We start from the raw sequence: 22,622 nt of genomic DNA on the forward strand, positions 1-22,622 counted from the left end.
CGGAAATGAAGTGATTTGGTCGCAACCCGTGTATTTATAGACATGAATAATTTGCATAATGTGCGACTCTCTAAGGTGGTAGATCGGTTTCTATTGGATACTTGGAATTTGCATGCCAGGATGCATATATCAAATATTTTCCTTCAGCGATAATGTTCATAATAAAATATTCATGAAAATAATTTTGTCGAGCAGTGTAGTACTGATATGCTGTTTTGGTATTAGTCAGGAATTGAACTTAATTTGCTTCAAAAAGAAAAAACCTAGTTAATCGCCGTTAGTCAACATTGGGATATTCCCTTCTTTGGACCCACTCGAAAAGTTCCTTTTTATATTGAAGTCCCGAGACCTGAATAAAATATTCCAAACGAGGTATCACTATGGTTTTATAAAGAGGAATAATAACGTCATTTTTCCCTTCTGGTAAAGGTTTTATTGATCGTGGCTAATATGTCCCAAGCCTTCCTCGCTGCCTGTTTGGAGTGCGAAAAAAATAAAGAAAAAAACTTTATATCTGCTTGTCCTGCAACCCCTAAATCTTTCTTATCCTGAACTACGTTTAATTCGATCTTTAATCTGTATTGTCTTCCCCAATTTCTTTTCTCCCAAATATAAAATCTTACACGCAGGATTAAACTTCAGTTGCCATCTTTCAGACCACCTGTTTAACCGATCTAAGTCATTCTGAAGCAGCATATCCAGCCCCCATTGTTGGCCATTCTACTTACTTTGAAATCATCAACAAACTTTGACCGCTTCCTTTATATTCCCACATCAATATCAAATAAAAGAGGTATCAAACAATGAACTCTGAGGATCCGATCGCTACATCATTCCACTAAAGAATGTCTGTTAATTACTACCGCTTGTTTCTTGTTCAAATTTAATTTAAATGCAGCCCTAACTTTGTTACGTATTTATTTATTGTCTCATATATTTTCTTTGGTTTGCTTTCTTGCTTCTATTGATGCTAGTTCTTGGCGATCTCAAAACTTTATTGATACGTCGAAGGAAAATTATCAATTGGGAATTGATATCATATTCGATATCAAAACTTTCATCGTGTTCTAGTGAAGAACATTCGAAATCATTCATTTTATTTTTAATTACGGATACAAGTTGACAAGCCGTCTCATAATTGCTCGTCTTAACCCACTAATTTTTCCGAAGAGATTCTTCTAGTCAGGACATGAAATAGACATGGAGTCAATTATACACACATCCCATAATAAATTTTCTTTCACAGAATGGCTTCTGTTCTTTTCAATTTTGTGTGCAGTTATATAATTCGTTCTTGTGAGGCGTCATGTGGTGCGGTTTGTTTGGTGAAGATGCTGTTCTGCTTTTCGAAATTTGCGGAAGTGTTGTAAAAGTTAAGAGTGACAACATCTTCATTGCGTACTGAGCTCAGCTTTTCCGGCTACATTTCGAATTCCCTTCTTCCTTCCTGACGCGAGAAATACTGTCCAGTGTGTGTGTGTGTGTGTGTGTGTGTGTGAGCGAGCGCGCGTATCCGGAACGGAAGACGAATCGCAGCAATGTCCAATCACTGATAAGGAAAGAACGCAATTAGCTGAAAACGAAAAAGTGTAGTCTGAGTTTTAAGCAGTAAGCTAATCGACTTGAAGATTAATAGTAGAGAAAATGGACAAGGATGTCTGTAGCTTCCTTGCGCTATTCTAGCACCGATACAATCTTATTAATGATTTATGAAACTGAACGCTTATTTACAAATCCGGAAATTGCTGAAATTAAGTTCAACAGATTATTCTTGTGAAGGGTTAACCCTTCCTGCATCCAAGTAATTATTCAATAAGTCAAATTAAACTACAAAATAGATGAAATTAGTATTATAATCGTAAACGATTCAAGATTTAGTATTAAAATCGTAAACGATTCAAGAAACGATTCAAGAAATTTAGTATGGTAGGGTACCATAGAATTACGATGAAATGAGACAACGAGAAACTTCGGACGGCTATAAGGGGTTGTATAAGAATTACCAAAAAAGGTCATATTACACAAGCCGATACAAGATGCTTGAAAATAAGGTCCATTATATCAGTACGGCGTATGATCCTCCTTTAACGGCTAAACAGACCCGATAGCAGTGAACCATGCTTGATATAAGGGTGTCTATAAGATTCTGTGGCAACAAATCCCATTCTTACACCAGCGCAGGCCTCAATACACTAAGTGACCAAGGAGTTTACTGTCGGCGGACTCCCATACATGTTCCATCGGACTTAAGTCTAGTGATCGTGCTGGCCCTGGCAGTCATTGGATATCTTCAGTTTCAAGATATTCTTGAAACTGAAGATATCCAATACACTTGAGCTGTGTGTGCAGTCGTGTATAAAAAAAAAAAAAAATCTGGGCCAACAGCACCCCTAAAAAGTCGCACACAGGGTTCGAATATCTAGTTTCGATACCTCTAAGTAATCTAAGTAATCAGAAAATATTTGCAGTCACTCACTTCTCCCATAGCCAAAATGTGACGATCTGATTACGCTTCGAACTTTTAGCCTCTACCACCTGGCAGTCAATTTATTCCGACGATGTACAATGTCTTTTTGGTTAAGTATTTGCAAGAGCCAACATCAGTCCACAGCAGCAGCACAAAATCTTCCAAAGTAAGACAAGCGCTGCCTAGAATAGCGCAAGGAAGCTACAGACGTGCACCAATAAGCAAATACGATACTCACTATACCAGGAAACAATGACGCAAAAGGGAGTTTGGGGAATCAAAGTGACGATTTCCTCACAACTGCATTTGCCACTGGGAATTCCCAAACTTTCCATTTCTGTCATAGCCTGTTTATTACTAGCGAATCGACCATAGAGGCTCTGATAGTAATGATAAAGACAGTATTTTTTTATTGTATTTATTCTTGTCTAATTTGATTTGTTAAAATAATTGCCTTGACCCAGACAGCGTTTAGCATCCCATGAGTATAATCTTTTGCAGTTTCTAGCAAATTCCAATCACATCATCTGTAATTCATATTTTGATTATTATAATAATAATAATAATAACTAGGGGGCTTCGCTAACTTCATTTGATAAAGTAAAATAAAATACAGAAGCTATCGACACAGTGTGTGTCTCTTCCTCTGCTTGAATACATAAATACGTTACATATGGAAATCAAGAATGGTACGACGTGGTCATGTTGGATAAACATAGGGCGTGACCACGCTTAAACAGAAGCTTGTTTTACTACAGTAAAACAAGATTCTGTTTAAGTTTGTTTTACTGTAGTACTAAACATAACAGAAGCTTATTTTGCTGTAGTAAAACAAGCTTCTGTTACGTTTTTAGTATTTGTTACGTATTTCCACATAACCCGCATCTCTCTCCTCCCATTGGTTGGCTGAATAAATATCACTAGGAGGAAAACTATTTTAATGTATAGGAAGATAATCATAATATAAATATGCTTTATTAACTTTAAATCAGATAAGCAGATTAATGATCAGCATGAAGTGACCAGAGGGATCTCACAATAGATTGTGAAATCAACTAATGAACAAAACAGAAATACAAAGGTAAAATACATGCACAACCATCCGACAATTATAGTCGACCAGTTGCATTAATTGAATATAATAAAATAAATCAATCGAATAACAAATTACAGCCAAAAAAATCATCACGAAGAGTCTAAATTTTCATGACTGTAGGCCACGTCAATCGACCATAAATTCGGGTTGATGTTCAGCAAATTGAGCTTATCAGGGAATTTGTCCTTTGGAAAATGTCTACTGAAGCTATGTAACATCTGTAGCTTTGATCACAGGGGAGGGGTGCTGTGCACGTGTCTTCCTGGCAACATCTATCCCCCACCTGTTTCCAAACGTTTATGTCCTTTTCTTCCAGTCACATAGCTCCCTGAGGAGCTTTTGTGGCCACCAACGAATTCCTCCAACTGCATCGATCGTGTGCTATACGAGCAGCATCGCAGTGTCATGCTCAGAAGTTCACTGATCCCATTTTTCCACATAGTTACAAGTCTTCTTCTGCACCTCTTCCCCTCGATTTTTCCTTCCATTATATTCTTCAACAAAATGTTTTCCCTTCTTACTATATGACCAAAAAACTTGAGTTTTCTTTTGTTGATGCTATATGAAGAAGAAGTTCAGGCCTGCCAATTTTATTCAATACCCACTCATTTGTTCTTCGATCCAAGTAAGAAATACGGAGTATTCTCCTGTAACACTCATTTCAAATGCCTCAATTTTCTTCCTGTCAACTCTTTTCAGATTCCATCCTTCACATCCATAAGTGGAAACTAGAAAAATTAACAAATCAACGATTCTCTGTTTCGTCTTTAGGGGCAGGTCACGATCTCTCCATAATTTTTTCAGATCAGTGACCAACATTTTAGCAATTGCCTGTCGTCTCTTTACATCGTTTGAGCAGTCAATATTTTTATTTATTCTTGACACTAAGTAATCAAATTCATCAACTTCTTCGATATCTTGCCCATTAACCTTCACTTTACTGGAACCGAGATTATCACCAATTACCATAATTTTAATTTTACACACATTCAGAAACAATCCATTTTTCTTACTTGCTTCACATACTCTCCTCAGAGTTTCTTTAAGATGATCCTCAGAATTACAAATTGGCACAGTATCATCTGCATAACGAAGGTTGTTTATCTTCTAATTTTGATGCCAGTCTCTAAATCTTCCAAAACTTCACGCATGATATCTTCGGCATAAAGATTAAAAAGGTGGTGACAAAATACAGCCCTGCCTGACACCGTTATCTATTGTGAAAAAGTCCGTGTTTCCCACATTCATTCTCACAGTTCCTTCCTGTTCCTGGTACAGTAGCTTAATCAGCTGAATTATGTGGATTGGGAAACCCATAATAGTCATCGTTTCCCATAGTTTCTTATGTTGAACACAATCAAATGCTTTTGCATAATCTATAAAACACAAAACGACTGTAACATTGAATTCTTTGCATTTTTCAATAATCAGTCGTAGGCTTAAGATCTGATCTCTGGTTTCTCTACCCCTTCTGCAATCTGCTTGCTCTTCTGGCATTTCTTCTTCAAGTTTTCTTGAGATTCTGTTTTAATATGATTTTAAGAAGAATCTTGCTAGCGTGAGAAATTAGGCTAATAGTCCTGTAATTTGAGCTAAATTTTCAGATCTCCTTTTTTTGGTAAGGGGATGAAAATTGATTTCTTCCAATCTGATGGCCACCGTCCCGTTTCCAAAATTTTTTACAATCATTTTATGAAAACACTCGGCGCCCTTCACACCTGTAGCTTTAATCAATCCCGCTGAGATTTCATCAATTCCAGGTTATTTGCCACACGTTAGTTCTCTGATGGCTTTTCGACTTCTTCCTTCAGTGGAACTGGTTCATGATCACACTCTTGAAAAGGGGGCGGCAGATCATTAGTGCCAGGTGCTCGGAGGAACTGGTCACAGTATCCTTTCCACCTTCCTTTGATTGTGTTCTCCTCTGTTAAAATTTCCCGTTTGGAGTTCTTAATTAAATTAAGTTTTGGTCGTCTTAAGGACTTAATTACATCGTACATCTTTTTAGTTGTTTCGTTTGTTGTGGTATTCGATTTCTTTACACTTTCGATTGATATAATCCTGTTTGTCCTGGCTTAAACAGCGCCTGATGATTTTGCTTAGTTCCTGATTTTCTTCGTTTCCTTGCACATTCTGGGCTTTTGCAGTTCTTCTCTGTTCAATAAGTTTAAAAGTTGCTTCTGTAATCCAAGACTTCCTGATCTTTGACTTTTCTCTAATATGTCTATTTGCTGAATCCTTAATAATGCTTTTTGTATTTTCCCACATTTCCTCAGGCAGCATATTGTCATCTAGTTCTAATAGAGCTTGAAAACGATTGCCTGTTTCAAGCATATAATCTTTTGGAATATTTTCTACATCCAATCGTTTAGGGAAAACCTTATTCATGATCTTTTTCAGCTTCAGCTTGAGAACGATGTGGAGTAATAAATAAAATAAATTTTCTGTTTGTACTCCGGGACGACCACACAGTCAGAGGAGTTCACAAGGTAGAGAGAATACAAGAAACAGCACCGTATTCAGCAGTAATGGGCTTGAACACGGGCCACTCAAGGCACGTGTACTTATGCACCCGCGCGCCTGACCACTCGGCTACGGCGGCAGCTACGAGTAGCTGATGATCACTGCCACAATCTGCTCCAGGAAGTGTTTTTGCTGTGATTACAAGGATATAATCAACCTGATTCCTTGTTTTAAGATCAGGAGATTTCCACGTGTAGAGCCTCGGGTGCTGCTGAAAGCAGACGTTACATATGAAAAGACTGTTCAGATGACAAAATTCAATTAAACTTCCACCCCGCTCATTTCTAGTGCCAAGAAACCTACCACATTCCGGACTAGAAGAAACTGTCTTGCCCATTTTTGCATTAAAATCACCCATGAGTATCAAAACATCCTTTTTCGGGATCAGATCAAGAGCCGACTGGAGATTTTCATAATAAACGTCCATATCTTCTTCTTCTAAGTGCATATGCAACTAGAACTGTGAGATTTACTGGCTGGCTCTGAAGTCTAACCGTCATCATTCTATTATTAATAGGATTGTATCCAAGAAGAGACCTTAAACATTCCTTATTCAAAATGACAGCGACAGCATGTTCTTTTGCTTGGTCACTTCCAGAAAAAACAACCCAAAACTCATTTCCAAACATTTCCAGTTTTGAAATGACCTTGTCCTGTCCACATGACTTCGGTTGCTCCCAAAATATCAATTTTATACTTATCCATTTCATTAATAACCATATCCATCTTGCCTTCTTTAAACTTTTTACATTCCATGTGGCCACGTTTACTCTCTTCTTTCTTAAATTTAGTTTTGCAGAGCACACTGTGGCATCCGGGATCTTGTTAACAGCAGTTTTTGGGGTTGTTTCTGTTGTGGTCTCTGTGGCATCAGAGACCACAGACAACGTTTATGAAGCGCATAATAAATAGCATCACAGACTTCGGTCCAAACCCACATACCTTTTATATAGATGTTTTTTTATAGACGTTTACTCCAAACATCTATTTCCCGTTGCCAATAATGGGAGTATAATTTCCGATTTTACTTTCGCTGAGATAGCAGCTTTTATATGAGTTCATTATCCCTTTATAATTTTTCCTTCTGTCATTATTTAATTACTTACGTAGTTCGCTAGAGAAAACTGTAGCGAATTAAACAGCTCTTCGAATATTCTCAGGATATTTCTTTAAGATTTTTTTGCCATTGTTTCTTAATTCATTTAGATTGCTGATAGTCGGAAACCTGAAATATTTTTAAAAAAAATTGATGAATGAAACCTATTTTGTTGACGATATCTCCAGTTGAGTATTTTAACAAAATAAAATCTTATTCTTAAATGTTTAGTTCGTTTATTGATTTATGTAAAAAGCCACGCACTGACTAACCTACAAATTATCCATGTTTTATTTCTTTCTGATTTACTTTAAAATAAATTGCGATCGGAAGTGGGAAAGTATGTCGAAGTAGGCCTGACGTAATCAAGAGGTCGGGGCGGGAGTGAGTGCAGTAGCTTCAAGGTTTCTCTCGCAGCTAATACATTCTCTGAATATTAAAATATCGCGCCCTTTCTCTACCTTCAATAATTATTGGTAGGGACGGCATAGGCGCCGGAGCTATCAAAACGTTTAACATTTTAGTTTGGCTTCAACTATTGCTGTAATTCTGGGTTTCATCTTTCTACGTACTGATCAGAGAAATATCCCAATTGAAATCACTGTGAAACAAGGCTTCAAAATTTACGAGAAAGTTTGTTTCGGTATCATTTTGTCCGTTTAAAAAGGTAGACTAAATTTTCCATAAAAGCATTAAAGATTTCCTTGTGAAGCAAACCATACAAGTTATCTGTCTTACCTATAAACGTGCGATATGTTTTTTTCTGTGGAAGTGCTCTTTATTTGCATTATAAAGGTGCGTATTCAGCTTTCGAGTACGGACAGTACCATTCTCCGAAAAGGAGGCATTCTCTTGCGCTCAATCATTTACACAATGTCGCGAGACAATGTCAAACATTACGAGCCCGAAGTATACGTCCATCACAAAGGTCAGCAACCTTTTTCCTTGCGAGTACCATTTTTGTTCATCACGACTATAAAAATTTTTATGCATGTGCATGAACAATCTTATCCGAAGTATAATATCACCGGTGTGTCGCAAAAAAAAAAAAAAAAATCTTCCCATTCGCCACCTGGTAGAAAGCATGCATAGGGTCGCAGATGCATGGTCTATCAATCAAAATTTTTATCAGCTGCAGATATTCTTCGCTGTCCTGCTGCTTCAGCAGCAAAGGCATCCATACTTGAACGTGAACCAGTCCCTCTAAGGATATCCAAAAGACGTTGGATCGGGTTCTTCTGAATTCTTGGGCGCTCGACCAACGACCATGGTAGATTGTGTTTTGAGGCAAGATACAGGTGATGTGTGTGTGGGGGGGGGGGGTAGTTTCGACTTGAACATCTGTTATTATATCCCAATCGGAGAAAGATAATACGTCGAATTGGTCTGCAGAAAATGAATTTGGATTAGGATTATTTAGTGTTGTATTCGTAGTGTCTTTATTGTCACTTACCTATAGCCACGCATTACATGTGCCGTCTATTTTTGCTCCTTGTTCACTTTTACTTTCCACCAGTTAGTTTTACAGCCCGCTAGACGTGATTTCGGAGAGACAATCATCCGCTTGGTTCTAACAGTCATCCCTATTTCTACCTTTGAAAATCACACTAAATTACTGGTGACAAGCGTTTTAGCGTGTCACCAATGATTTAGCACTAAGGAATACTGCTAGAGGTGGCTCATGTCGTTTCTTTATTACACTGTAACACTTTTTTCAGTGGCATCCCAGTATATATAAAATCAGTCCAAATTGATTTTCATTCAGAATTGTCGACTGCCGAAGAAATAATTAATTTACCACACCGACAGATAAAATTTAAGATACGCATTTAATAAAGTGGGTCATTAAAGATGAACATAGAATATAAATTTGAGACTGTCATGATTTACGACAACAATATTCATTCACTGTCATTGGACATCAATTCCGAGAGTTACCGAACATTTTACTAAATTTCATTTCTGTATTTTTAAATGAATGTCAGGGAAGTTCTGTGACACTTCTGGTAAACTTTACAACTTTGCGATCTTCATTAAATATCAAATAACTAATTTTGCAAATGAAGTAAAGGCAATCTTGAGAATGGGGGTCTTACTCTGAAGCGAATAGACAGTTGTACACGCATAACCTGTTTAGTTTCTTTTGACGAGTAGTAGCTTTTTTATTCTTCTTATAACGGAGTGCCAAGGTCAGTATGTTATTCTTTCAACAGACAGAAAAAGTAGTCTACATTACAGACAGTTTCACGCGAACTGATGAATTGTTAATCGTATTTTCCTACAACCGACTCTCAGCCAAAATCATATTCATAGAAATTTCACTTCCGTTGTCTAGAATCGTACATTAAATACAATTAAACCATATTTAACTACAACATATGACAAAGCAAACTTATTCTGAGTTGTTTTCCACTTTTAATTCTGAAAACTGTTACATTACATTGCATATTATAGTATTCAATTAATAACAGAAACAAAATTTGGCATTTTTATATTCTTGGAGCCTTAATTTTCTAAAAAAAAAAAAAAAAAAAAAACCAAAACAAAGATTCTTTATTAGTACTAAGACATATGTGCTTAAAGTAAAATTGCTTCACTCCAACTATGAATGCATTAATAATGGCAGAAATTACTTTTTTTTTTTTTTTTGTTATAATAGGCTACAAAACCTGTTTTAACAAGGTTCATCCTGTTACAACAAGTTTTTCATTCTGTTATAACAAGTTTTCACCCTGCAGTTTTCACATTTAGTGTACAACACTTTTACAATGAATTCTTCGTTATTGTCTACTAAGAGACAGTATTTGGCACGTTATTATATATAAATGGCAAAGGACTTCGCAAAAGAGAATTGCTGTTCTTCCTCTAGTTCAGTATCCAGACAATTGTGGACTTCCACACTTTAAGGATCAGTATCATTATGAAAATAAACGCACTTTTTTTTTCTCTTTAAAGCTTAGCATTCCGAAAAAAAAAAAAACAAAAGGCAAAAAAGTAATATAAGTGCAAAGAAATACTTATTTGTGTTGGGGAAAAACACGTGCAGAAGTTATACGTATAGGGTTTTACTCTGTGAACAGTACATATATGTAACGCATTCGTAGTAAAACTAAAAAATCATAAAATGGAATGTAGTAATGTCAAACACATAAAAAGAGAAGTTTTTCTCTTTTTCACTCGCTATCACAACACACACTTGGCACTGAAATTGAAATGGTAATAATTTTTGAATAAATATTTTTCCTTATTTATCCATTCAGTTACAATTTTTAAAATGCGCTGATAATCAGAATCATCTTTAAGGGAAAAATACCGTATAAATGTAAAAATTGAAATATGTAATAGTGTATTGATAAACAAAATATGCAGGGTTCCTGCGATCGTCCTTGTAGATCATCACCACGTTTCAGTTATTTTCATATTGCTCGTCCTGTTGGTTATCTTCCTTGTCTGACGTTGTGGGACTCTAGAACAGAAAAAGATTGAATAAATAAAAGAGATAAATACTACATATCAAACATTACAAGGCCAAACAAAACTTTACATGGTTAAGAATAACAGAAAACAATTTCATTAGATTCAGAAAAAAAAAAAAAAAAAGAGTACAGGTTCTTCTTGATTTATGGTTAACTTTTTACTTCAGAAAGATTGACTGCAAATAAGAATTCGTTAACCAACAGTTGTGCACTGAGAAATTTTGTTTGGACCGGGGGTGGGGAGATTCCTGAGTTCCACATTGGTGGCATCCACAATCGTGAACCACACATGAAAGTAAAATTATGTGATATAAAACTAAATGTTCTTTTTTTTTTTTCGGGGTTAGGATCCCGTGGGTGCGCCTGTGCTAATCTTAATTACAAGGCATAATCGGATATCTGCAATTAATCAGTTACACGCAGCTGGTACTGCAGGATTGACAAATTTCCGCAGTTTATCATTAAATGTTTGAGCCCATATCTAATTGATCCTGTCTTAATGATTTTAATACCATATTAAAAGGAGATTTTTTCCTCCAACATGGAATGTGTATTCTGTTAGCCACTCCCACAAGTTTCCTAGCCAACTGAAACCAAGCACTTTAGACCCATCTCGCGCTCCTCGTGTTTATTGAAGTTGCTTGAGAAAACATTGACCATGCACATCCTCCCTCACAGGCCTCAGCTAATTCATTATGCTCTGCAGGATAGATCTACGGTTAGTAATCTACTTTAGTATTAGTAATAGCCGCATGGTGCAAGAAAGCCTATGGCTTATGCTGCACCAACCAAAAAAAAAAAAAAATAAATAAATAAATAAAATAAAATATCCGAACAAAACAATGATAAAAACAAAAAAAAAAAATAATAAAAAAAATAATAATTAATAAAAAAAAGGAAATTAAACCTATCATCCCACGCGCCTCCCCTACCCGAAGGCACCATCCAGATGACCCTTGAATTTCCCCAAACTGTCGGCCTCTACCACCCATGAAGGCAACTTATTCCAGTAATTTATAACTCGCTGGCTAAAATAAAATTTCCTACAGTCCAATCTAAACATTCCCCCCCGTAACTTGAATTTATGTCCCCTAGTTCTAGCATCATTTATAATCTTGAAAATTTCATCCTCATTCATTTTACTGATGCCTCTCAGAGCCTTAAACACCTCAATCAAATCTCCTCTAAGATGTCTAGTTTCCAAACTCTGCAACCCACATATTCGAAGTCTTTCTTCATAAGGAGCCCTTTTGCAGATCTCACCAGGCGAGTTACCCGTCTTTGCACCCTTTCAAGAAGCTCGATGTCTTTCTTTAGGTGCGGTCTCTCCATACTTGAACACAGTATTCCAAGTGTGGCCTAACATAAGCCTTATATAATGGGATTATCACGCCCCTATCTCTACTTGCAAAAGTTCGATAGAACACCATGGGCCTTCCTTGCAACCTGTTTACAATGCTCAGAGAATTTCATGTCTGACCGTATCGTAACACCCAAGTCCCTTTCCTCCAGTAGTGGGTTTAGTTGAACTCCACCAAGTGAATAAGTTATTTTGGGATTACTGTGTCCCAGGTGTAATACCTTACACTTTGTTAGATTAAAGCATAGCTGCCATTTTTCTGACCATTCCTGAAGTCTATCTAGGTCTCTCTGAAGGAGCTCAGCTTGACAGTGATCATTAACTACTCTACCAATTTTAACATCATCTGCAAATTTAGACATCACGCCCTCTATCCCTTCATCGATGTCGTTTCGAAATTAAAAACAACAGTGGTCCTAATACCGATCCTTGGGGAACCCCACTTCTTACATCAACCCAATCTGAGGAATAACCATTTATCACAACCGTCTGCCTCCTGCCCTGAAGCCATCCTTCTATCCATCTAAGGATTTTCCCAGTGATTCCAACCTGTTCCAGCTTATAAAGCAACCGCTCATGTGGGACTGAGTCAAAAGCTTTGCTGAAATCTAAATAAACAATGTCGAATTTATTCCCTAAATCCAGCTCGTGAGTGACCCTCTCGAAATAGCGAACCACCAGATTTGTTAAACATGATTTTCCCTTTACAAAACCATGCTGAGTATCCTTGAGAATTTCAGTTCGATCCAAATGATCCTGAATTCCACCCTTGATCATTGCCTCCATGATTTTCCTACTACTGAAGTCAGAGTGACAGGTCGATAATTTCCAACTTCACTTTTAGAGCCACCCGTATGTATGGGAGATACATTTGCACTTTTCCAATCTAAGGGAATCTCCCCAGAGTCTAGTAATGCTCGCATAATAAATAAATAAATAAAATAAATAAATATTAATTTATTGCAAATACAGCAAGCCCATCACAGCACATGGCTAGGGGCACATAAAAATACAAAGGAAATCTCATAAACTAATCGAGTATATGTACATAGCAAATTTTATATAGATATTAACAATGGCTAGGAATTTTAGTTATGAATTTAAAAAAAAATTGCAGAACAGGGCATTTGGCTTTCAGTTGCAATTACTGGGTTGGATTATTTTTCTTCATTTCATCGGAGATCTGACTCCTGTAGGCTTCAGAGTTCACTAACCTGTTGCAATCTATGTTGTGATGATTTATGAGGTGAAGGGATGCATTGGGGAACATTCTGTCCATTTATTTGAGCCTGGAGAGGTTGGATTTGAATCGCTGGTTTCTTGAATTTTCCCTGTTGGGGACAGCTATTATATTGGCGAGTCGCATGCAAAGGTGATTAACTTTGCAAGAAGCATGACTCCAGACTCGTTGATCATCTGTCGCAGAGGCTTTATTTTTAGGTTTTTATAAAGCTGTTGCCTGGATATTGTATGGGGAAAACTAAGCTTACTATTGAGCCATCTAAGAACCCAATATTCTAGGGCAAGGAAGTTCTTGACGGTTACTTGAGGAGCACCAGACCAGATTTCGGAAGCATAGGACAGAATGGGAAAGATGCATCTTTGAACATCTTAATGACTGTTTTTCTGTCTTGAATCGCTGCTGTTTCTTGTTTGATTAACCATTTTGCTTTTTGAATTTTTTGAGTAACACATATAAATAGTGGGCATTAAAGGAGAGATTTTCATCAAAAAGAACTCCAAGGTCTTTGTGAGCGTAAACATTTGGGATTGGGAAATCTGCAATTTTTATTTCTATGTGGTTGGTTTGTTTCTGAAGGGAATAAGTAATTTGAGCAGATTTGCTTGCGTTTATATTCAGATTGAGATCTTTCAGGTACTTGATGATTTCACAAATCTGTGAATTCGCATCATTGATAACTTTGCGAATATCATCACTGGCTTTGGAGGTTATAAATAACTTTAAATCATCGGCATATGCCAGTAGATTTGGATTTTCTTGTAGAAGTGGTTGAAGAGATGCTGAAAATATAGTACTGGAGAGAACGGCTCCTTGGGGAATGCCGTCACAACCTCAACAATCCTGTTGTGGTTGTGACGAGAATATCGTTAGTACTAGTGGGGAAGAGGAGAAGTCTGCGATTTAGGCTGTATTGAAGATAGGAAATAATCATTGTGTCAACGAGAAAATGATTTTTTAGTATTTGAAAAGCTTTTTTGAGATCTATGTTGTCGAAAGCACCTTTGATGTCAAAATAAAATACATCGCATTGTGCCTTATCTTGAAACGCAGTTTGTATGCGTACAATGGTGTCAGCTAGGCTTGTTGTTGTGGAGCGCCCTATGGGACCAAAATGCATACTGACAGGTGCATTAGCGAAGATTGCATGTTGAAGATATGGGAGCATGATTTTTTTCATTAATTTTAGTAATTATTGACGAAACAGCAATTGATCGATGGCCGGGATGGTTATTTCTGCAAGCTTTTTTATAAATCAGCTTCTTGCTCTCCCTTCGAAGCTACATTTTAAAGATCGGTTTCTTCCCTTATCAGAAACTCCATCTACCTCAATCTTTGGACGTCGACCCGTGCAAAATCGTAGACGACAAAAAGTATAGTCGGCTCATCCTAGATTTGCACGTGTGTTCCACAACCACCAATTGATGTGAGATCGCTCCGGCTTGGCAAGAATTTGACGGAAAACCGAATTAGACAAAACTAAGAAGACTATTCTGTGTAATGTAATTTTTTTATGCATTTTATTATTTTAATTTGATGTATTATTTTATTTTATTAATTATTAAAGAAATATAATCTGCTGTGCGTTATTTATTTATCCTGTATTATATTTCCGCTGAGATGATATCTGATACACTCAGTGGCGGATTTCCGCACAGGCGCACGCCTGGGGACTCTTAAATCAAGGGGGCCTCAAATCTCAGGTCTCACAAAATTATATATAAATAAATAAAATTGTTTCATTTAAAATTTTTACACTCATCTTTATTACCGTTACTGAATAAAACTATAATTTAATATGAGAAGTTAGTAAACTCTTATGCGAATATCCCCACATATATGAAATATCTATGCGAACTGAGTGAATCTGGAGAAGAATACATATTATCATTAATGCTAGATTTTATGTATTAATTTTATGTGTTAATGTTAGATTTGGGAGGGATGGTAGTTGTGTCATTTTTTCATTTAAACATTTAGTTAAAATATGTATGAAAGAAAGAATTGCGCAACCAAAATGATTAAAACCGCAAAACCAAATCTAGAGCGCATGCTATAGTAAAAACATGCGCGTAGATGCACACTGTAGTGGTAACGAAAATATTTAGAGGTGGGGCCTCAAAATTGAATTGCGCCTGGGGCCTCTCAAGTGCTAAATCGGCCACTAGATCCACTTGTTGGATGTGTAAATAGAATAAGAAACTAGAATATTTAGAAAAACAGATAGCAGGGATTGTAGTCAAATTAGCAAAACTGTTAAGGGAGAATTCTGTTACAGGAAGTAACTTAGTTTAAACTATTGTATATAATAGGGATTTGTAATAGATGTACAGTGGTTAAATTTTGGAAAGTGTAAGAGAATAGAAAAAAAATTTACACAGGTATAAATTTTTTCTTGGAGGGCTGGTCGCATGTAAGATGTAAAATCTTACAAATATAACATTTTGTGGAGGGAGATTTATTTAAAGTAAAACTTATAATATGGCAATATGGGGGAGCGAACCTTACAAGCCAAGGGATTAAATTAGACAACGTCTATACAAGGGGAGCGGTAAGTGAAAAGCTATTAGCAAGCTAGGGACACTTCGACTCTCAGCTCACACAGGCAAACCAAACAATAGAAACTAGTAGCAACGGCTATTAGTAAAAGGTGTCAACTCTGGTAAACAATAGCGCGGAGGACCATGTGCTGTCGGGACATTTCTTTAATCGGTTACACCTGGACAGTCAAATACGGAAAAATGCTGGGAATTAGATGGAAGTCTGGCTCTGACTGTCGGTGATGGTAAGTTTTATAGATCGTGGGAAATTAATCTGCTAAAGTATAACTATAAGCGGCTGACTTCAAAGGTACTGACAGCCTGAGAAATTTTACAAATTTCTTAAAATAAGAAGTTAGATCGAGCAACAAGGAATCAGCGTGAGAAAGATAAAAATTAGCGAATAAGAAGAGAGAGAAAGTTGATAAAATGAGTAAGATTGGTTAAACAGAAAACTAGGGCGTATTTGACATATGTAGGCGATACAGAAATGGAGATGAACAAAAAGTGAGTGAACGGGGAGAGAAGGGAGTCACAGAGTTGAGTTTTATGTGTGTGTTTTGCGAAGATGAGTTAGAAATCACAGAGTTGAGAATTTGGGAGTGTTTTGCGAAGATGAGTTAGTGACAGATCCCCGAGTTGAGTTATGTGGGTGTTTAGGAAAATGGGTTAGTGGGATTCTAAGTTGAGTTTTTTTTTTTTTTGGTGTTAGGGAAAATGAAATAGTCAGCGGACACAGCAGTCGAGATAAGTAAAATGAGTTAGTAACATGGACAGTTGAGGGTTCTGTTGTGATAAGAAATATGTGTCAGTTAACAGTCGAGTGTATGGACGTGGTGGGAAAAGAGAAGGGTAGCGCCCTGGGGAAGTTTTCTTCTTGAAAGAGTTCTTAATAGGTGGAGCGGAAAAACGAGGGTAGCACCCTATGAGTTTTTCCTTGTGATGAGTTTTAATAAAGTGGAGTGGAGAAGGAGATATGTGAGATGCCCTATGAGTTTTCCTTGTGATAGGTTTAATAAGGTGGAGAAAGAACGCTAGTCCCAGTGCAGCAAAGAGTTCCAAAAAAATCATCTGTAGCAAATTCAGGTGTAGCTGATGAAAGAGATCCCCAGAAGGTACCCTGAGAGCCAGGAAAGCTTGGAACCGCCCCGGAAAGCAAAGGAAGGAAAAAGGATAATAGTAAGTACTGTAAGTGAAACAGTATAGTGATTAATTAATGAAAAAAGGATAGCACTAGAAGTAAATTGATAGATAAATTATCTCTTAAGTAAATTATATATACTAACAGAGTTTAATTAATTCAAAAAGGTTATTGTAAAATGCAAGAGAAACGAAAGATAAGTAATAGATTAAATTGTTGTTCAAATGATTGTAATATGTTAGAAGGATAATAAAGTTTATAGTGAGAATCTTGGAATGTTCTAAGGATAGATAATTGAATATAGTAAATTTTATGTGAGAATATTTGAATGTTCTAAGGATAGATAACTGAATATAGTGTTTGTATTGATGAAGAATTGTTGATCTAACTGAAAGACTAATAATAAATAGAGACTTTAGGAAAGTTAAGATTAGTCTTCAGTGTATTGTAACAGAATGGCGAGAACACAGAGTATAATGATGAAAATAGCATATTGATTGTTAATATAAGAATAATATATGCAAGGTATCCTTGACTTAACCTTGTATGCACATTACATGTTTTTTTAATTGTATATTATGTTGTATATATATATATATATATGTAAATAAACTTTGTTGCATTATTAAATTGTGAGTTTGTTATTCCTGAACACTCAGCCTTTCCGAAGGGAATTATAATTAATTGAGAAGTTCCCTCGAATCTGGAATTCTCCTGTAAAGCAAAATCAGATGCTAAGTGGGGGAAATAAGAATAAAGTGGACAAACACATAATAGGGAACAAAACGAAATAAAAATAAGAATAAATAAATAAATAAAAAATATATAAATATCATTATCATTTAAATTCCACCCCCCACACCCTGGCTTAGTGCCGTGAAAGGTTTTGTAAAGTCTAGGTACCTACGTGTACTTCTTTTGCACCTTACAATAAAGATAATATTTATTTATTTTGTTTGTATGCCTTTCCGCTATACTAAAGCTATTATATAATTAATTATATTTTCCATATGCATTTTGCTTAACAGCAGAAAAAAGATGATTATAATAATTTCCGCCTTACTAATTGACTAATTTATAAATTTAAAATTTCTATATCAGTCTCATTTTACTATCGTTTAAAAAAAAAGGGTTACAGAGAAGTTCAATATTATAGGAATTCTATGCGTAATATGTTCAGAGCTAGGTGATTGCAACCAGTTTTAACTATCAATAAGAAGAGTCAAATCGAGTCAATAAGAAAAGCCAATGGCCCAAATGTTCAAATTTCTATATTAACCGATCAAAAAAAACTACCCTGTTGCTGCTATCGAGCATGAAGTATTGATAGCTTGATTATATCTGTAAATACTGCTCATACCATACTAGACGACTTCCTTCGCAATTCGTGTCTTTGCGCGCTGTACACATGATTACAGTACTAACGTCATAACAAAAACATGTTTGTGTTGCGGTCCGTTTCGAAGTGAATGAAATGGTTGCTGAAGATTATGATTACTTCTTGCCAAAGATTATAATAGCAGATAAGGTTGGCTACACTTTTAGTATCAGTAGTGCAAACAGCAGCAGAGCTCCAAGTGGAACTTTCCATCTTCTCCAATGTCAAAGTGGGTAAAAGTGGCCCCGTTTGCTTATTAAATTATGCACATTTGCTTATTATATTATTGTTAGATTATTAAATTGAATTAGTGTGCAGGAAGTTGAATCACGAAACATATTACTAGCCAGTATAACAACTCTACCATATCATCCATACATTATCTGTAATCTCGTGAACTTTTAACTTTTCCGAACATAAAAAAAAAAAAAAAAGAAAGAAAATGAAGAGACGTGAAGAAACTTTACTGTGTGAAATGTTTTAATCAACAGTAAGTTTCCTGGCCCACCGTTGTTTCTGAATTTCATAAACGACATCGACGAAGGGATAGAAAACATGATGTAAAAATTCGCAGACGACATAAAGATTGGTAGAGTGGTTAATGATCAGTGCCAAGCAGCGCTCCTTCAGGATGACTTGAACAGACTTCAAAAATGGTCAGAAAAATAAAAGCTATGTTTTATTGCGACAGAATGCAAGGTCTTACATTCGGGGTATAGCAACCCAAAAATAACTTATAAACTTGGTGGGGCTCGACTTAAAACAGTAGAAGAAAGGGATCTGGGAGTTACGACACGGTCAGATATGAAGTTCTCTTAGCAGCCAGGAAAAACCAAGGTGTCGTATTATTGATGATTTATTGAACAATATTATATGGCGAGAGGGAGGTTATAATCCCACATTGTATAAAGCAATTGTAAGACTACACTAGGAATACTCTGTTCTAGTATGGAGACTTCATCTAATAAAGATATTGAGCTTCTTGAAAGGGTCCAAAAGCGGAGAATATGTATGATGAAATCGACAAAAGGGTACGCGTATGAGGAAAGACTTCGATTATGTGGCAACAGAGATAGGCAAACAGACCCTTTAGAGGGGTCCTGATTGAAGTTTATACGGCTCTGAAGAGGGGTTAGTGAAATGCATGAAGGCGGAATTTTCACTTATAAATAATTCCAGAACTAAGAGCCATGAATTCAAATTACAGAGGAAGAGGTTTAGATTGTAGGAAGGTTTCTTTTAGCCTGCGAGTTGTTGATTGCTGGAATAAGTTGCCTCCGCAGTTGGTCGAGGCTGACATTTGGAAGAAATTCAAACGTCAACTGGATAGTTACCTGGGTAGAAACCGCACGAAGCTACGCACCCGTCCCGTCATGTCGGAATGGCCTGCGGTGTGTTCAACTGGCACACGTTGAGACCTCTCGTACGTCTAGACGCATCTCTTACTTAACGGTCCAGGTTACGTGTCTATCTTTGCAGACCATCTGCATCCCTTCATGGTCATCGTGCACCCACAGGACAATGCGCCTTCCCCACAGAGCCATGGTGACTAGAACGTAGTTCGAAGAGCATTCCGCAAATTTTACCACCATAGACTGGCCTCACCGGACATGAACCCTGTGAAGCATCTTTGGGATGCTGTGGAAAGGTCCGTTCGAGCTTTGGATCCTCCACCCAGGAATGCGCCGCATTTATGGACAGCGGTGCAGTAAGCATGGATAGAAATACCTGTGAAACGCTTTCGTGAAATAGTGGACTCAATTGCTCGCCGTGTGACTGCCCTTATCCAGCGAAAGGTGGGCCTACCAGTTACGAGGTAGGTATCCCATGATTTCTGTACACTCAGTGTAGACAGGAGTATAACTTAAAGACTATTCTTTAGCGTTTATTTGCGGCAGTCGGAGGTCTGCTCTTCGCTAAATACATAGACCTAAAGTAGCCAAGTGGTCAAGCGCCATGAGTAAACCATGGTTCAAGCTCGCGTGACTACTAAATACGGTTAATGAATGTGTTCGTTTTCAAAATAAATAATATAAACATGCCCGACGTAGTCGTCGTGTCGGAGTATAAACAAGAATATAGACAAGATAATTATTAATTTATCCAATCTGTTACAGTTGATCAAAACCGTTCTTTAAATTCTTAGGATAAACTAATTCCCCCGTCTTTGTATAATTTCAATAAGGCCAAATTGCATTAGTTTTTGTTTAATAAATTTAAAGCTTCAACTGGGTAAAGTTAATTTTCATTCGCGTAAATCGTCCAAAAATGCTATTTATACTTTGTGAGGTGTTGCCCTTCGATCAGTGACTGGCTTGTTAAAGTGACTCATTGTTCGAAGAGCAACATTTCACAATACTTCATTTGTGAGACAGCGCGAAATAGTCATGGTTCAACTGAAAGTCATGACACTTGCGCGGAAGACGAATTTCAGAATTGCGAAGAGTAATATAAAAGTCAAAAATGAGGTTCCAGTTTAACGGTAAGTGGTCAATTTATTTAACTAGTAAATTCCCATTCCCGGTGCAGTTTTTATTAATATCACTTTGTTCAAATTTTCTCTCTTTAAGAGAAGTTGAAGTTATATACTTCATGAACGATCATCGGGAACCCGATTATCAGTAAGGGATTCTAGTATTGTTTTAGCGAGCGAAGATTGTCTTTAAAGTTGCATTTTATTTTCACACAAATTTCATTAAAGTTTCAGCACCACTGCATAGTGTTAATGTAATTCATTAGGAGTCCATGACCTTATTCGAGATCATACCAGGAACGTATCCCTCCCGAATATGGAGGGTAGGGTTTACTTTAAATCCTATCCGGCGCTTCGGGTCTGGTCACCTTGTTTATTTCTAATGCTATGCAGCCTCCCCTATATATTGAATGCTTTGAGATCATTTTTATCTTGAACAACCATCGCAGTTATTTTTCATTACCTAAATTTTATTCATTTAAAATCTCTCATCTCGAAAACGAGGTATATTCAACAACCACGAAGAAAAAGTTATAAAAAAAAGTGCAAATTCGATCCATTTATTCAAGATAGCATTGCTAAAAAGTTGTTTTGAAGGATAACTACTTATAAAACTAAGAGAAACGAATGGTTTTAAAACTACATAACAGAGAAGACCAATAAGTGGATTACACTTACATTTAAAGTGCAAAAAAAAAAAGATTAAAGTTTAGTGATATATAGAGTTGACTGACGAAAACTCTTATCTATTGGGACGAATATTCGATAGCGAAATGTAAACAACTATTACATAAAGTTAAACGGTACCAAAAGGACAAAAATGTCTGTATGGGTCAAGGATGTTAATATGCGAATAGAAAGAATGTTTCATCAGGAAAGCGAACTTTAAAGCTCAGTTAAAAGAAAATATCACTTCATTTGTTCCAAAAAATATACAAAAGGTGTATTTGATGTATATGTTCAAAATTAGGAGAAAGTTCACTACCTGCGAGAGCCATTGTTCCAATAGAAGCGCTGCTTATCCAATGGTCTGGGTCGTTGCCAATCAAACATCGTGTCATGGATTTCTCATTGGCTGGCTGGGGATATTGACAGATAAGATAACGACAAATGAACTCCGTAACCAACTAGTTGGTTACCAACCAGCGCGAATAGTTGGGCAATGTAGTCCCATAAAAAAAAAAAAAGTGAATTATTTTGCGTATTTTGTATTATTTTGTGTACTTGGTAAGCCAGGTTAAGTTACTTAACCTAATTTTATTATTAATTATATTGCTAGGGTAGGTCACGTAACACCAGATCTTTTGATAATGTTAATTCCGTTAAATAAATTCAAACCAGTTATAAAATAATGATAACAGAAGCAATTTTGTAGTATTGCCAGGAAATAAATATAGATATTTAGTCATTTATGTGAAAAAAAACAACAACAAAAAAACACAAAAAACTTGACCTTGTCCAGGTAGTTATTTGTAATTACCTAAATTTTATTCATTTAAAATCTCTCATCTTGAAAACGAAGTATATTCAACAACCACGAAGAAAAAGTTATTAAAAAAAGTGCAAATTCGATCCATCTGTTCAAGATAGCATTGCTAAATGTTGTTTTGAAGGATAACTGCCTATAAAACTAAGAGAAACGAATGGTTTTCGTTTCCGATTTTTGAGGTGGAACCTCGAATGGCTTCCAAAAGATCTGTAATCATATGTATTTGAAAAGAACTATAAAGAACTATAATGATATATATCAGTTTGTGTTTGTTATGCATTTGATAACAAGCACAAACTGATATCAGTGCTTCGTATTCGAGAAATTGCTGTTGATCTTTATA

At 36.4% G+C, this 22,622-nt stretch overlaps 1 protein-coding gene across 1 annotated transcript in view; it reads right to left on the bottom strand.

The window, feature by feature from the left end:
• Window positions 1-9,828: 9,828 nt before the first annotated feature.
• The window catches only part of LOC150088312 (cysteine dioxygenase type 1), an 89,229-nt gene continuing 76,435 nt past the window's right edge, over window positions 9,829-22,622 (bottom strand). Inside the window, exon 5 of the mRNA XM_090370704.1 lies at window positions 9,829-10,648. Coding sequence (XP_090226830.1) covers window positions 10,589-10,648 — 60 coding nt within the window. The 3' untranslated portion in view covers window positions 9,829-10,588. The remainder of the gene's footprint in view (window positions 10,649-22,622) is intronic.

Source organism: Mastigoproctus giganteus, chromosome 3, assembly GCF_048544385.1.
Source record: "Mastigoproctus giganteus isolate SK-2022 chromosome 3, ASM4854438v1, whole genome shotgun sequence".
Classification (NCBI taxonomy): Eukaryota; Metazoa; Arthropoda; class Arachnida; order Uropygi; family Thelyphonidae; genus Mastigoproctus; species Mastigoproctus giganteus.